Source organism: Drosophila sulfurigaster, chromosome 3 (assembly GCF_023558435.1).
Source record: "Drosophila sulfurigaster albostrigata strain 15112-1811.04 chromosome 3, ASM2355843v2, whole genome shotgun sequence".
Classification (NCBI taxonomy): domain Eukaryota; kingdom Metazoa; phylum Arthropoda; class Insecta; order Diptera; family Drosophilidae; genus Drosophila; species Drosophila sulfurigaster.
In genome coordinates this window covers 51242691-51257035 of record NC_084883.1, presented here as the reverse complement: position 1 = coordinate 51257035, position 14345 = coordinate 51242691, and the positions used below count along the sequence as shown (strand labels likewise).

General features: G+C 38.3%; 2 protein-coding genes across 2 annotated transcripts; one reads left to right on the top strand and one right to left on the bottom strand.

Moving 5' to 3' along the window:
• The first annotated feature begins 2225 nt into the window (after window positions 1-2225).
• On the top strand, window positions 2226-6214 carry LOC133843344 (tryptophan 5-hydroxylase 1). The gene is made up of 7 exons (XM_062276852.1): window positions 2226-2953; window positions 3835-4000; window positions 4073-4123; window positions 4195-4476; window positions 4534-4660; window positions 5633-5865; window positions 5926-6214. Exons 1-7 carry the CDS (start codon window positions 2392-2394, stop codon window positions 6212-6214), a joined length of 1710 nt encoding a protein of 569 aa, XP_062132836.1. The 5' UTR covers window positions 2226-2391.
• Window positions 6215-6268: 54 nt separating this feature from the next.
• Window positions 6269-7237, bottom strand: LOC133843345 (uncharacterized). The gene is made up of 2 exons (XM_062276853.1): window positions 6933-7237; window positions 6269-6849 (listed from the first exon to the last, which is right to left on the bottom strand). Exons 1-2 carry the CDS (start codon window positions 6950-6952, stop codon window positions 6432-6434), a joined length of 438 nt encoding a protein of 145 aa, XP_062132837.1. The 5' UTR covers window positions 6953-7237; the 3' UTR covers window positions 6269-6431.
• Between the last annotated feature and the right edge of the window lie 7108 nt (window positions 7238-14345).

Genomic DNA, 14345 nt, shown 5'->3' with positions numbered 1-14345 from the left:
ACCGAAATCAACAGAAATCACAAACGCCATTCATCGTTGGTTTCCGTTTTCCCTTCCCCCAACTGCTGAAACTTGAAAGATATGACCCCGCCTCCCTAAACGAGCGAGTGGCAAACAGACATTAAGCTTGTCTGTCTGTCTTTAACACAATCAGTTGGATCGACTGACTGTAAGCAACCAGTTGCAATAAATCCATCAACGAGTGTGTATAAATGGAATGTTGCTCACAGTTTCGCAACAGCAATCACTTTGAATGTCTGTCCAAGTTCACGGCGCAGGACTAAGGATACGCTGTGTAGCCCATTACGTTTATCACATCCACCCACACATAAGTACACACACACACTAAAGTGCTGTGCGAGTGTGAATGTGTGTGTGTGTGTGTGTTTAGTTTTCCTAAGTAGCTTCACCCGCATATTTTAATAGCTAGCTCGTAGTTTGTCTTGCTGTGGTTGTTGTCCCTCGACGATTGTTTGCTTTTCTCTAAGCGCAAACAAAGGACTCGAAAAACCAAAAGAAACTGAAAACAGACAAACCGCAAAAAGAAATTGCCATTTATCTATTATTGACTCTGTTTGGCTTTGGGCTAGGCTCCACGCTGCTACTGCTGTTTCTGTTGCTTCTGCTCTGCCTTGGCCAACATCTTTCAGAGCGCATTGTCAAGGCGAAAGCAAAAGCATCAAGTGGTTGTCCCAGTCATGCGGCACATACCGTGAAGTTGACTAACTGATGAGCTTCAACTTGAATGCGTTGGATTGGAAACAAGAAGCTACTAAAATAGATGGTTACTTTTGTGTGGGATTAAGCTTAAATGTATTGGAAGAAAAGTTTCTTTTAGTATGAATATTCTTCTTGAAGAAAACTAGCAGCCTAAATTAGAAAAATTGTATATTATAATTACTAGATTTTAATATAAAAGATTTCCTTTTTTCTTAAGGCGAAAATAAATTTAAAATTTTTTTCAATTTTTTGCGTTTTAAAAAATATTCTTGGAGACATTTATATTACATTTATTGAAATAATTTGTTGAATTAAATGCATATATAGTAAAAACTAGAAACAAAGTGTGCTCGACTGAGAGATACTCGATACTCATTTTAAATGAAAGCAAAATAAATAAAATTTACGATATTAGATACTAAGAATATACCAAATGTACATAGAACATAGTACCAAAATATACCATAGAGTACACAAAATATACCATAGAGTGCCACGTATATATACCAGACGTTTTCCCCCCATTTAAAAATATTTTTATACCAGACCGCAACCAAATTTTCAGAAATTTAATGACTAAAGTTATTATGTTATTATTGTTTGTATCAAAAATACCCGCAACCCATTTTGAATTAAAGAAAAACAGTGTGGAATTACACAAAACAATTATATTCTAAAATAAAATACTGAAATATACCTATTTTTGATATATCGATATACTACTGCTACATTTAAAATACACCATATAGAACAAAATATGCTAGATTGTTAAAACCAAAGTAACTAAAACCTGACGGTAGCTTCTTTTGCCACATAAATGATTCCTTAAATAATATTTCTTCTACCCCGCATATACAAATTTCCAGGAAAATTACATTATTTCGTTTAATAAGTTGATTATTATTTTTATCAATCGTTTCTTTATGTTAAAAAAATTCTTGGAACTTTTATCCTCCCAAATTACCATAATAAAATATTTTAAAACATAATTTGTGTAAGAGCAACCCCAAACTGAATTCCTGGTTCAAACTTTTGTCTAGTTGCCACTGTTGCTGACATGGTCAAGCTGAGATTTTGTTCCCCTTATTCATCGTTTTCCATGCCCGCATAAATTACGTATACGTCGCTGCTTGAAAGTCAGTCGCTGACAGCAAAATAAAAGTTTCGAGCTGAACTCAACAAGTCGTCGAGCCAAAGCATTTAATGTTGTTGCTACTGATTAGAAAGTGAAATGACGTCATGCGTTAGCGTTTAGCTTTAGCCTGATTTCAACATGATTTGGCCAATCAAAACGATGCGTATCCCTCACCCACCCACACACACACACAGACACACACATACACACACCTAGAAAGAGGTGGAGTCTGCGAAAAGAAAAAGTCACTTGTAGCTTTTATATCCTCGAACAAATTTATCTCGCTACGCACACTTAATAAATACAATTGAATATGTATGTATGCTTAATGGCTGTCAGTGTGAGAGTGCGTAAAGTGTCTGTGTGTGTGTGTGTACTGCCAGCAGCTGCCTATAAAAGGCGCTGTAACAGTGCCAGGATCTTGCAGTTGCCGTTGCGTTGCGCATACGACGCGTGTTCCCAGTGCAAAGTGAAGGAATAGAATTTTGTGATTTGTGTGAAACATTTTAGTGACCTTTTGTGAATCCCTTTTGAAGATGAGTGCATCGGGCAAAAGTCTTTTGGGCTTGTGGCTATATCGCAGTGGCGAACAGGAATGGTCCGTTAAACAAGGCAGCCCATTGCATACACTTAAGAAGGACTCTTCAACTTCCTCTTCCTCTTCGTCGCCATCGCCGTCGGCCACGTCGCATGCAAGTCTCTCTCGACATGCCTCGGCGCCCAACGACAATTTTCTATTGTTTTCACCCAAAAAACAGCAGGATCGCAATGGCAGCGGCGGAGCTGTTGATGCAGTGCGTCAACATGCGCCTGGTGAACGAATCTCCATTTTATTTACGCTCAAAAATCAAGTGGGAAATTTGGCACGCGCCTTGCAAGTTTTCCAGGAGCTGGGAATCAATGTGCTGCACTTGGAATTGTCGCCACTCGAGACATCTAGCAATCAGGCCGACGTCCTAGTGGATGTCGAATGTGATCCACGTCGCTTGGATCAGGTGGTCAAAATGCTCAATCGCGAGGTCGCCTCGGTCAACTATACGTCCGTGAATGCGCATAGTTTGGCCAGGGCGCCTTCGCTTTCGGCCTGCTCCAGTTTTGGTAAGTGAATTTCAATAAAATATATTAGGAATTCAGAGTTCAGCATTTATAACTTCTAGAAAATTACAACCTCTTGATTCTTAAGGTCATTTTTCTTTTTTTAAAATATTTAAAATTTCTTCATAATGTTTTATTCAAACAGCAAAGACAACTTACTTATAAAAAGCTTTAGATTTGTAAGTAGGTTATAGTTATGTAAAAAGCGAACTTAGATTTTATCTATAATAAATTCTAAAAGTTTAAAACATAGAATTATTTACTTTTTTAATATAACTATGGCTTTGTATTAAATTCTACTGTAGAATAATACAGATAAACTTCAGGGCTATTTGGTATATTTAGTGAATTATTGTTCTGCGAGTTTTTATTAAGTATTCAATATATCAATTAATGTTTTTATAATAATTTAATTGAATTTAATTATTAAACTATAATAAATTTCTGATTAACATTCTCCCCATAATATTTCTGGTGCTGTAAAAAAGCTAGAATGTTAGAGAATCTAAATCTTCATTTTATTTGCAAAAAGTTTCGAAATAAAATATTCGTCAGTTTGAATGATTTATTCGATATAAATAATTATGTGAAATATTTTTTATTGTAAAAAAATTTGCCTATCATTGCTCCATTCAAGAACCATCAATTTAAAGATCTTTTTATAAGCAAGTCAATTAAATTTTTAGTGTCCATCGGAGTTCTTTTGCCTCGCGATGTAAAAAGACTATTATGTGACGATTTTGATTTTTTAAATTGAGCATTATTATTTTAATAAAATTTCCAAGCCCAAACGAAATTTTTCTTAGTCGGGCGTTAGCAACTGTTATTCCATAAATCAGAAATTACTTTGCCCCTTGTTTTATTTGATTTGAATTTCCGTGTAGATTTTGGCGATATGGTTTGGTTTCCACGCAAAATTTCGGACCTAGATCAAGCTCAGAATGTGCTAATGTATGGCTCTGAGTTGGATGCAGATCATCCGGGTTTCAAGGATCCAGTTTATCGCAAGCGACGTGAACAATTCTCGGCCATAGCCAACAACTTTAAGCAGTAAGTTAAACCTTAAGCTAGTAACTTTGATATATTAGATATATTCCCCTTTCACACTCATTTATTCCTCAGTGGCAATCCCATTCCTCGAGTGCAGTACACACCTGAGGAGGTGAAAACTTGGTAAGTGAAAATTGCATTTGGTTTAGCGCTGTGGTTGGTACAAAGTTTGTTCTCCCCCTCCTCTTTAAAAGGGGCACGGTGTTTGTGGAGTTGCATCGTCTCTATCAGCTGCACGCGGTGCCCGAGTACATGGAAAACTGGCCCGAGTTGGTCAAGTTTTGTGGCTATCGGGAGGACAATGTGCCCCAGCTCCAGGATGTCAGTTCCTATCTGAAGCGCAAGACGGGCTTTCAACTGCGTCCCGTGGCGGGTTATCTTTCGCCCCGTGATTTTCTCTCTGGTTTGGCTTTTCGAGTGTTCCACTGCACACAGTACATCAGGCACTCGTCGGATCCCTTCTACACACCTGAACCGTAGGTGTAAGCACCTAGAGTGTGTTGTATTATTCGATTAACTTGACTACTTTCTAGTGATTGCTGTCATGAACTCTTGGGTCACATGCCGCTGTTGGCCAACTCGAGTTTTGCCCAGTTCTCGCAGGAGATTGGTTTGGCTTCGCTTGGCGCTTGCGATGCGGATATTGAAAAATTGGCAACGGTGGGTTAAGAAAAATATATGATATAAATTAATATACTTTATTTCGATTATAAAATAGACAAAGGAAATTTTTGGTTTTTAGTAAATTAAAGTCATTGCCAAAAGTAGGCATCTCAGCTTATGAATTCTTAATTATTATTAACTGTGGAGTTGATTTTGTCAATCATGAATTATACAGAGAGTTTAGATATGATTTTATTTACGTACTAAACACTAAAATTGTAATATTGAAATTTATGTATTCATTAAGCAGCTCAAGTCTTATTTTACGCATCTTGCTTAACCAAATCAGGAAAGTCCACATTTAGGCACATTTTAATAAGATCATATATGTATATCATTAAATATTGTGAAAAAAGCAATTTTGCAGTTTTATAGAAAAAATATACTAGATTATTAGATACTCTGTATATTTATAAGTATGTCAGCTCAGTTTTTACATTACTTTATTCGACAAAATTGAAATTCAAAAATATTTTGTTGTTTTGGTTATAGAAATTTGGAGTTAATTTGTAGTCAGAAGACAAGAGTCTCCTATATGTCTTTAAGCTATGCTGCATTTGCATTACAAGATATATTTAATTACAATTTGATTTTGTGTTTTCTTTAGGTGAAATTAAAATACAGAATTCTCAATTATATTTAGAAAATATTCTTTAAGTTTAATGTTAAAATTTTGGATAAATTTTTTCCCTTGGGAGCAGAGTATCTCATAGCTGAGCACTCTCAATTGCAGTACTTTTTTTCTTATAAGCTTTTAAGAAAAGCAACATTTGAATTACAAGATATGAATATTAAATATGTGCAATTAATATTAATTTTGTTTGTTTGTTTCAAATACAAAATTCTCAATTTTATTGAAAAAACATTCTGTGAATGTAATGCAATAAATTATTTTGTAGTCCTAGGAACAGGGTATCTCATAGTTAAACACTCTCATCAGTCATTCTTCCCTTATACATACATTTCCAGCTCTACTTCTTCACTGTGGAGTTTGGACTCTGCAAGCAGTCGGACAGCAGCTTCAAGGTGTATGGCGCTGGTCTCTTGAGCTCCATAGCTGAGCTGCAACATGCAATAACCGCGCAGGAAAAGATTAAGAAATTTGATCCGGAATTGACCTGCAAGGAGGAGTGCATCATCACATCCTATCAGAATGCCTATTACTACACGGATTCCTTCGAGGAGGCCAAAGAGCAAATGCGGTAGGAAAGAGGAAACTCAATTTATGAAACCCACATTTAATTTATAATTTTAATTTGCAGCGCCTTTGCTGAGAGCATACAACGTCCTTTTGGCGTCCGCTACAATCCTTATACGAGCAGCGTTGAGGTTTTGTCCAATGCGCAGAAGATCACGGCTGTGGTCAGCGAGTTGAAGGGTGATCTGAGCATTGTTTGCTCCGCCTTGCGCAAGATCTCGGCCACCGATGAGAATCTCGATGTGGACAGCATAGCGAACATGTTGCACAACAGTCTTAATGTGCGTGCCGCCAATGGAGGCAATGCGAATAGTCCCGACAATCTGGAGCATTACATAGCCGAAGGCGATTAGAGAGGGCAAACTTGTTATATACGTATGAGACAGAACACTCGAGTATTGGGACCATATAATCACTATATTATTGATGTCTACTAACATAATATTTATTTTGAACTCGGTATTTAGCCTAAAAAACTACGCGCGTCTCTCTTAGCTCTAAACTTAAATAAAATCAACTTCTTGCTGTACAAATGTTTTGCTGAAGCTGGAACTTAGACTAAAGTTAAGACTATTTATAGATCATATCACAGTCGCTGTTGATGAAGAACTTCTTGCTAACATAGCTGGAAGTGTATTCCATCAGAATGTTGGGTATGGTCCATACCGTAAAGCTCAAGGCCAAGGCACGCCATTGAGCGATGATCAGCGGCACCTTTTGCAGCCAACTGATCCGATTGCTGACCCGACTCGTCACCTGGCTGGTGACGCCTCTCACCATGCCACCGGCGAGGCCAGTGACACTGACTTTGCGACGCCGTTTTGTGGTGGGAGATGCGTCTGATTTGTTGGTCAGTGTCAAGTCACGTTGCTCCAGTTCGACGCGTTTCATTTCGACGCGTGGCGCGATCTGTATGCGATCGACAGTGTCGCAAATTTCCTCATTGCTAATCAGTATGCCAGCCACGATATACATCAGCTTGAAGACTCTGTGGAGTGGTTAAGTATGTCTACATTAGTCTCGGTTTAATATAGCTATTACTATATTAATTAAGTATAGTATTGCACACACCTCACTGTATGGGAAATCATCGTGGACGAACGGCCGAGAGTTCAAAAGTTCCCCAAAAAAAGTGCACTAAGCGGCGCTGCTTATCAGTCAGATTATAAGCGTATATATATGCTGTGCATATATAGTAAGTTTGCGTATATATTTTAGACACTCTAAAATGCTGATTGTGTTTTAGATTTTTTCAATTTTAATTTGTTACTTTTGTTACTCCGTTTATAGTTTTCACTTCAGGATCACACTTTATACACTTGTTAATTTTTGTTGTAGTACTTTTTCTTGTGCGCATAAACCGCACACTTCTATAGCTCTAACTCAACTGAACGATCGCGCGCTCGTTGACGCTCATCGTAGGTTGATAAGTTTCAGCGATAAGACTGCGACTGAGTTTCTAATGCTGTCCGAGCGTTGGCAATGAATACATACTTGTATTTATGTGTATTATCTGTAAAGTTAATGCTTTCTTCAATGTTCAATTATGTCTGGAGAACAGCATTGAGTATTTCTCTCTTGCTCTTAGTCGCCTCGCTTCGCTCTCTTAATCCCATTCGCTCGGCTTTACTGATAATACTTTGACATGTTTTCTTATCGATCAATTTTATGGTTATTTGGCGGCGGCGTTAAAATAACTCTGAATCGCTTGGAAACTACGTAATGTTTGCTGTCTGTAGCTGCACTTTGGAACCTACTGAGTATAGAAAACACTTGAATACTTGAGAGCATGAGCTGTCCACACTCTGTTGCCCCAATGCGTTGTTGTGTTCCCCTACCGAACACTGATTAGAATCTAACTACAATATATTTGGATCTCACACACATGTGTCTATGCGGTGACGGGAACTGTTAGTATTTACTGATAGTGTTTGTTTTTTCGTGTCTGAGATCAGGCGAGACTACCTGCAGTATATCAACAATATAGTATGTATTATCAAAAACTAATGGTACACATGTACTTTCAAGGGTGCTACAATCTGAGAGTTTCTAATATTATGAATACAACCTTTTTATGTGCATAATTTGTTGAAATAATTTAATTGTTCGTTAAATTGAAATCGTTTTTCAACTTTGCGAATTTGAATGGAACGCATGCGCCAACAAGTATTGGTTGTTGTATTGGCTAAGTGAAATTACCCAGTGTACTAAGGGCAATAATTTAGACCAAATTGCCTTTGGGACGTTATAAGGGAATTTGAAAGTGGCGCCATCTATGGTTGAATGTGTATTCAATGCTAGTTGATATGCAATAATAAGAATAAAATAGGTAAGTTTATTTCAATTCTTAACATTTTCAACTTAATTTAACTTGGTAGCAGAAATATAATTTGTTGTATTTGCTTATCAACATAGTTCATATATATTGGCTGATTATCATTTATTTAATATTATATCACTCTTTGAAATCAAAAAGCGCAAATTACTCATGCTTTCTTTTTGCGAAAAATACATTAGGCAAACAAATAGTTCATATGAATAGAAAATTAATGCAATAGCTTAAAATATGATATGACTAATAAGAATGCATCATTAGCTCATATGTGGTATTAGTAAATGAGTAATGAGTGTTTAATCAACTCATGCAAAGCTTGCTTACAATATGATAAAAAAAATATCAAATTCATCATGAGGAAAATTTGCTTTGATATTATTATATTATTTCTTAAAACTTGCTTGCTTTTGTAGCTTAAGCAAAAATTGTATAAATTAAATAAATTAAAGAGTATTATTTGCACAATTGATTCAGTTTATCACATTATTTTTTAATGCTTACCAATATTAAGTATACGCAGGTTGATCTATTCAGTTTGATGAATGTTTAGGAAATTATGGAGAAATAATGCATAATATATACCTAATTATTATATACTAAAGTCATTCTAATAACAAAGATCTCAAAGCACAAACCTATTTGAAATATATTCAACAGTCTTAACTACTTATTTCTTACGCCGAAATGACAAAGTTGTTCACTTTACGATATTTATTGCACTGCAATATGACCTGCAAATTGTTCTTCACTTCTTCTTTACTCAATTGCATCTTTTAAGCATTTGAAATAATTATCTCAAACGCTCTTTTCCACACAAAATTCCTGATTAGACTTTAGAATTTTATCAGAAGCATGCCAGAAGCACGACACGACGAAATTTACACATGTATTTGCGATATTGAGTCGAGCATAAGCAATTTGTTTGTGGTGCTCATAACAAATTGTTGCAAAACCCAAGCCAATCAAGTTGTTTATTTAAAGCCAATCATTTGATGCCAAGGCAAAAGGCATTTAATTTGTTAACTTGATATCTATCAGCATAATTGACTCAAGTTCTGTCCCGTCTCTTCCTTTCTCTTTTCGCCCCTTTCCTTTTTGTCAATAGCACAACATACTCGAAAGTTGTCTAAAATTCTTAAGCCAAAGTCAAATATCTACGGCACACACACACACGCACACACATGCACAACATTCTGTGAGACTGAGAGAGAGACTTTTCACACATAAATTATGTAGCCGTCCGGTTGGCCAAGCTTTCCACACCCCAACCGAATGGGGTTGACCGGACGTCTGTCTGTCTTTGTGTCTGTGTAAAACAAGATTATTTACAAATGCATAAACCACAGAATCTTAAACAAAAAGGCCAAGGGGCAGGTCGAAGGCAGGGCGAAGCAAGCTGAAAGACAAGAAAAACAATTTTCACACAATTTTCGAGAGTGAAATTGGCCAGACAGAGGCGGAGTGCAACAGCAACAGCAACAGCAAAATATAAATGTGAACAAAGCCAGCAAGTTGACAACGGCAACAACAAGTGGCATGAGAACCACAGGATCAGCAATAAGTAGCACACAAGCAGGCAGCAGTCAGAGGCAGAGGCAAAGGCAAAGGCAGACAAGTCTGAGTTGTTAAAAGGTATTCCCCAAGAATGTCTACAAAGGACAAGCACAAGGACGACGACCAAACAAATGCCTGGGCAGACAGCAGCAGACAGCCAGAGCACTGATTTGCTGCCCAGACTTCCCAACTGAGGCAAGCGAAGCCAAGCCAAGCCAGAAAAGCCAGTCAAGGCAGCTCTCTGTTTCCTTCTCCCCCCAAACTTGCCAGCCAACAACAATACACTTCCTACAGACACACACACAGAAAGCAGAGCAGGAGCAAAGCAGGAGAAAGAGGAGGAGAGTCACACACAGAGCAACAACTGTTAAGTCCACTTAGAGCAAAACATTTGCCAGCATTTCGCCTCAGAGAGATGGAGACGTTATCGTCGTCAACATTGCTATCGTCTTGGAGCAGGAAACAACAGCAGGGAGCAGGCGGCATGCGAACGACCTTGACACACAATTGCCACTGCTTACCACACACACACACACACACACACAGAGCAGGCAAGACAGAGAAAGAGCAAGAGACAGAGCGAGAAAGGGAGAGAGATGTGGTAAGAGGGAGATGAGCAAAATGCTCATTCAAGTGGCGCCCCAAAGTGTCCATTCAGTTCTTGGCAGCTTGAAAAATTATTCCGTCTGCCAGTGCTGCTTCCTGCCACACACTCTCACACACATGCAGCTAGGGGCAACTCTCCAAAAGTGCCACAGCAATTGTGAGTCAGAGTCCGAGTTTGAGTCTGAGTCTGAGTTGCAGGATTCCGAGTTGGAGTCAGTGGTTGGCCACTGGCCAGAAGCTTCGACTTCTTCTCGTTGGTTAATTGGGTGTGCTTATAAGTGAGTGAGGTAGTGTGAGTGTGTGTGTGTGTATGCAAGTGTGTGTGTGTTGGCTTACAAATTGTTGTCTGCTGCTTTTGCCACTTGGCACTTGGCTCTGCAACTTGCTAAAATGTGTTTGTTTCCTTGCCTTACATGAGCAGCTCGCAGTGTGAGTCGTCTTCTACTTGCAGCATGCAGCATGCAGCATGTGGCATGCCGCCTGCTTGCCACTGCAACTGCATATGCTAATCCCTTGCAACACTTTCTCATGTTGTGTGTGTGTGTGTGTGAACTTCTGGTGTGTTTATTGCTTGAAGATTTGTTAAGTGTTTTGCCCCTAGATAAATGGCAAAGGTTTTGGCACGCCTTGCAACATGTGGCTGCCACACAAACACACACACAGCCACACTTGAGGAGCTTAAAGATAAGCGCCCGAGTCTGGCAAATTTAAGCGCACCAAATTGAAAAACGAAAAGCAAACAAAAAAAAGGAAAGAAAGCGTTGCGCTTAATAAATTGATGGAAAAAATTGCTAAATTGAAATTCGAAATAATGAAAATGCATAAAAAAAGAAGTAAGTCATCGAAGAAGAAGCAGCACAAGTCGCAGCTTAGGCATTTGCGGGAGGTGCGGCTTTTGAGGTGTTGCGCCTGAACATGATATATGATAGAACCGCAAACAGGAGAAGGACGTGGCAGCTGTCTTTCCCCCCCAAATGCTAGAGAGACACAGCAGGAAATAATTCCAACCACTGGGAGAGAGCAGAAGGCAGAAGGAAGAGGGGGGAATGTGTGCAAATATTGAAATGGGTGAACCACCAAAAATAGCCAGGAATGTTGTAGGGACAAAGAAATCTAAACAACAACGAACGCTGCCTGCAGCGACGCTGACTGCGATGTAAATTTTTGTCGGGGTAACAATAAATGATGATGGCCAAGAAGAAGTAGACGATGGACGTTGTTGCTGCTGCTGCGGCTGCTGTCGCTGATTAAACGCGGTACGTTGGCTGGTCACATGCCACGAATGCGTCGCGAGGTGTTGCCCAAAACTGGAGGACAAGCTAGAAGAAGAGGACACACGTGGCTACGTGTCTGGTGGCTGCTGTTGCTGTTGCTGCAGTCAAGTGAGTTGTGCCCCTTCCCCCTCCCCCCCTCGAATGCTTTGCTTTAGTGCTTGCAGGTTCAGACTCCAGACAGCAGACGACTGAGGCTCACTCTTAGACCATTCGATGGTGTGGCATGTGGCATGGAACAGCAGCAGCAGCATCAGCTTTTTGGGGGAGAGAGACTTGTAGCAACATTTCCGACGTTTCATACAAAGGACCAGAAAACTGCAGATTGCAAAAAATCAACTAGAAAACTGTCTGCTGCTGCCTTTCTGCGCGCATATTTGTTGTTAGCCATATATAGATTTTTGTGTTGTCCAATGTTTTTCCGGCGCGAATCGTGTGTTGTTGCTGTATTTCTCTAATTTATTTCATCATTTTATTTGTTTCACCGTTTTTATTTGCCTCGATTTCAAACACGCGCGCATGCAAATGATGTTGAATGCGATAAGTGTTCGAAGGATTGTCTAGCAGCAGTTCCAGATTGGGTTTTACTAAACTCTAAGCTCTTTCCCTTGTTTTCTACTCTCTCACATTTACATATATAAAGTATAACGTATAAAGTATAAAAAAAGAATTGATAAAACACTTGAAAATTGCAGACAGGCGGCTTGGGGGCGCTGCTTTTGATATATGAACTTGAGGGACGCCGCGCATTGTCTTCTCTCATAATGCGCTGGAGCAATGGGAGTTACGACTCCCCATCATCATCATCATCATCTCGCGGGGGGGATAAACGGCAAGTTGTGGCCGAGGACGAGTGTCTCGCAAACAAACTCACACACACTTGCTTAAAGCTTCGAGTTGATTTATTAAGATCTTTTTATTAGCAGCGACCAATGGACAACAAGTTGAAGCGTGTTAATTGCACTAAGCAAATGAAATCATTGTTTGAGAGCAGGCGAGGATTTGTTGCACAAATTGTAAACAAAGTGAATAGCAAATAGAAATATTAATATGATGAAATCTTGTTAACAACTTTATTTAACGAGTAGACGACAAGAAGTTCTTAAGTTAAGCGTAATCATATTTGTCTTGCCTTGACTTGTCCTTTAAACTGTCCTTCGTGACCATGCAAATAAATTCTTTCTAAATATTTGAATATTTTTGACATTTTATAAATTAGAAGACTAGTAAATAATAATAAAGGATTAATGCTGGATTCATATTATTTTTCAATCTATTTGTTGTAGTTTTAATTCCTGAACATATTAACCCTTGAAAGAAAGCCATTTGCAAATAGAACTTAATGTATTTATGATGATGGAATAAAATGACGTGGACCGCAAAAATGAAGAGAAGAATTTACACCTGCTACTAATAGGGTAGAAGAGCATTATAACTTTGTGCCTGCAGGAAATAAATGTAACAGGCAGAAGGAGACATCTCCGACCTATAAAGAATACATATTCTTGATCATCGTCAACAGTCGAGACGATATTACCAAGTGCGTCTGCCTGTCTGTTCCTTGGAATGAACATCTAGATCTTAAAGACTATACGAAATAGAAATATACTTTTATTTCGACAGCACTTTTGTTTGGGGAAAATCGCGGATCTTAGTTGCTTTGGCTGTATCTCGCAGTTGAGCATACCCTACTGTCAATACTTATCGCCAGTCATCCGAACTGTGTTTATCGAAAACTCCTTTACTGCTACAGCGAATCACTTTTATCATTTTTTAGATATTATGTATACGCCACATGTTTAGGTTCAAAAAATAACTATTGAAAGAATTCAATCAACAACATGATTGAATTAATATAATCACGTGATTATCTTTAATTTACTACTCTTTAATATTATATAATATTATACATTTTACATAGAAAGTATACGCCGCATGTCAAAAATGATTTTAGTTAACTTAATGAAATGAGTTAATTTTATATCTCAGCTTTAATCTTGTTTTATTACACATTAACTTATTTGATGATACAGCGAATCTCTTACATCACATTTTACTTATCAAGTATACGCCGTGTGTCTTTGCTAAAAGTGAATATAGAATAATTTAGTTAACGAAATGAAATTATTTGATTTTGCTTGAAATTTGTGGGTTAGTTATGGAAATCTACTTTAATGCTACAGCGAATCTTCAATATTTTACATATCAAGTATACGCCGCATGTCCATGTCCCATCAATTCTTGCGCTCCAAATATAACGGGGAAACACAATGTCTCAATATAGTATGGTCGTGCTTTTCTGTCGGCCTTTTGCATTAACATAAGCTCTGGCAGAGCTCACTCATGACGCTTGTGTCTCGTGCAGAGTCCGATCCTGATGACGTCGATACCAGGGAGTGACCGCTCCTTCAGTTGTTCTTCTCTGGTTGCTGTTGCTGTTGTAACTTTGGCGGTATTTTTTGTGTTATTTTCCGTGTTGTTACTGGCTGCACATAAACCAAATATGTATGTAATTTTTTGCAATGTTCTAACAAAATTTCGAATTTTTTTCATTTAGCTATTTTATTTTGCATGTCTCTTTGGACGGGGCCAAGGATTGCTTGTTGGTTTATTTTAGTTCTTTTTTTTTTGTCCCGTCACTTGGTAGACGAAGCACGTAGGAATATTCTGGATGTCCTGCTTGGCTGTGTGCGATATAATAATTTCATATGACGTCCA

Excerpts from the sequence above, each read along its gene's own strand:
- LOC133843345 (XM_062276853.1), bottom strand. The coding sequence starts at position 6,952 with ATGATTTCCCATACAGTGAG. Across the intron at positions 6,850-6,932 it reads ATGATTTCCCATACAGTGAG|AGTCTTCAAGCTGATGTATA; the intron begins GTGTGTGCAATA and ends ACCACTCCACAG.
- LOC133843344 (XM_062276852.1), top strand. The coding sequence starts at position 2,392 with ATGAGTGCATCGGGCAAAAGTCTTTTGGGCTTGTGGCTATATCGCAGT. Across the intron at positions 4,124-4,194 it reads CCTGAGGAGGTGAAAACTTG|GGGCACGGTGTTTGTGGAGT; the intron begins GTAAGTGAAAAT and ends CCTCTTTAAAAG. Across the intron at positions 5,866-5,925 it reads GAGGCCAAAGAGCAAATGCG|CGCCTTTGCTGAGAGCATAC; the intron begins GTAGGAAAGAGG and ends TTTAATTTGCAG.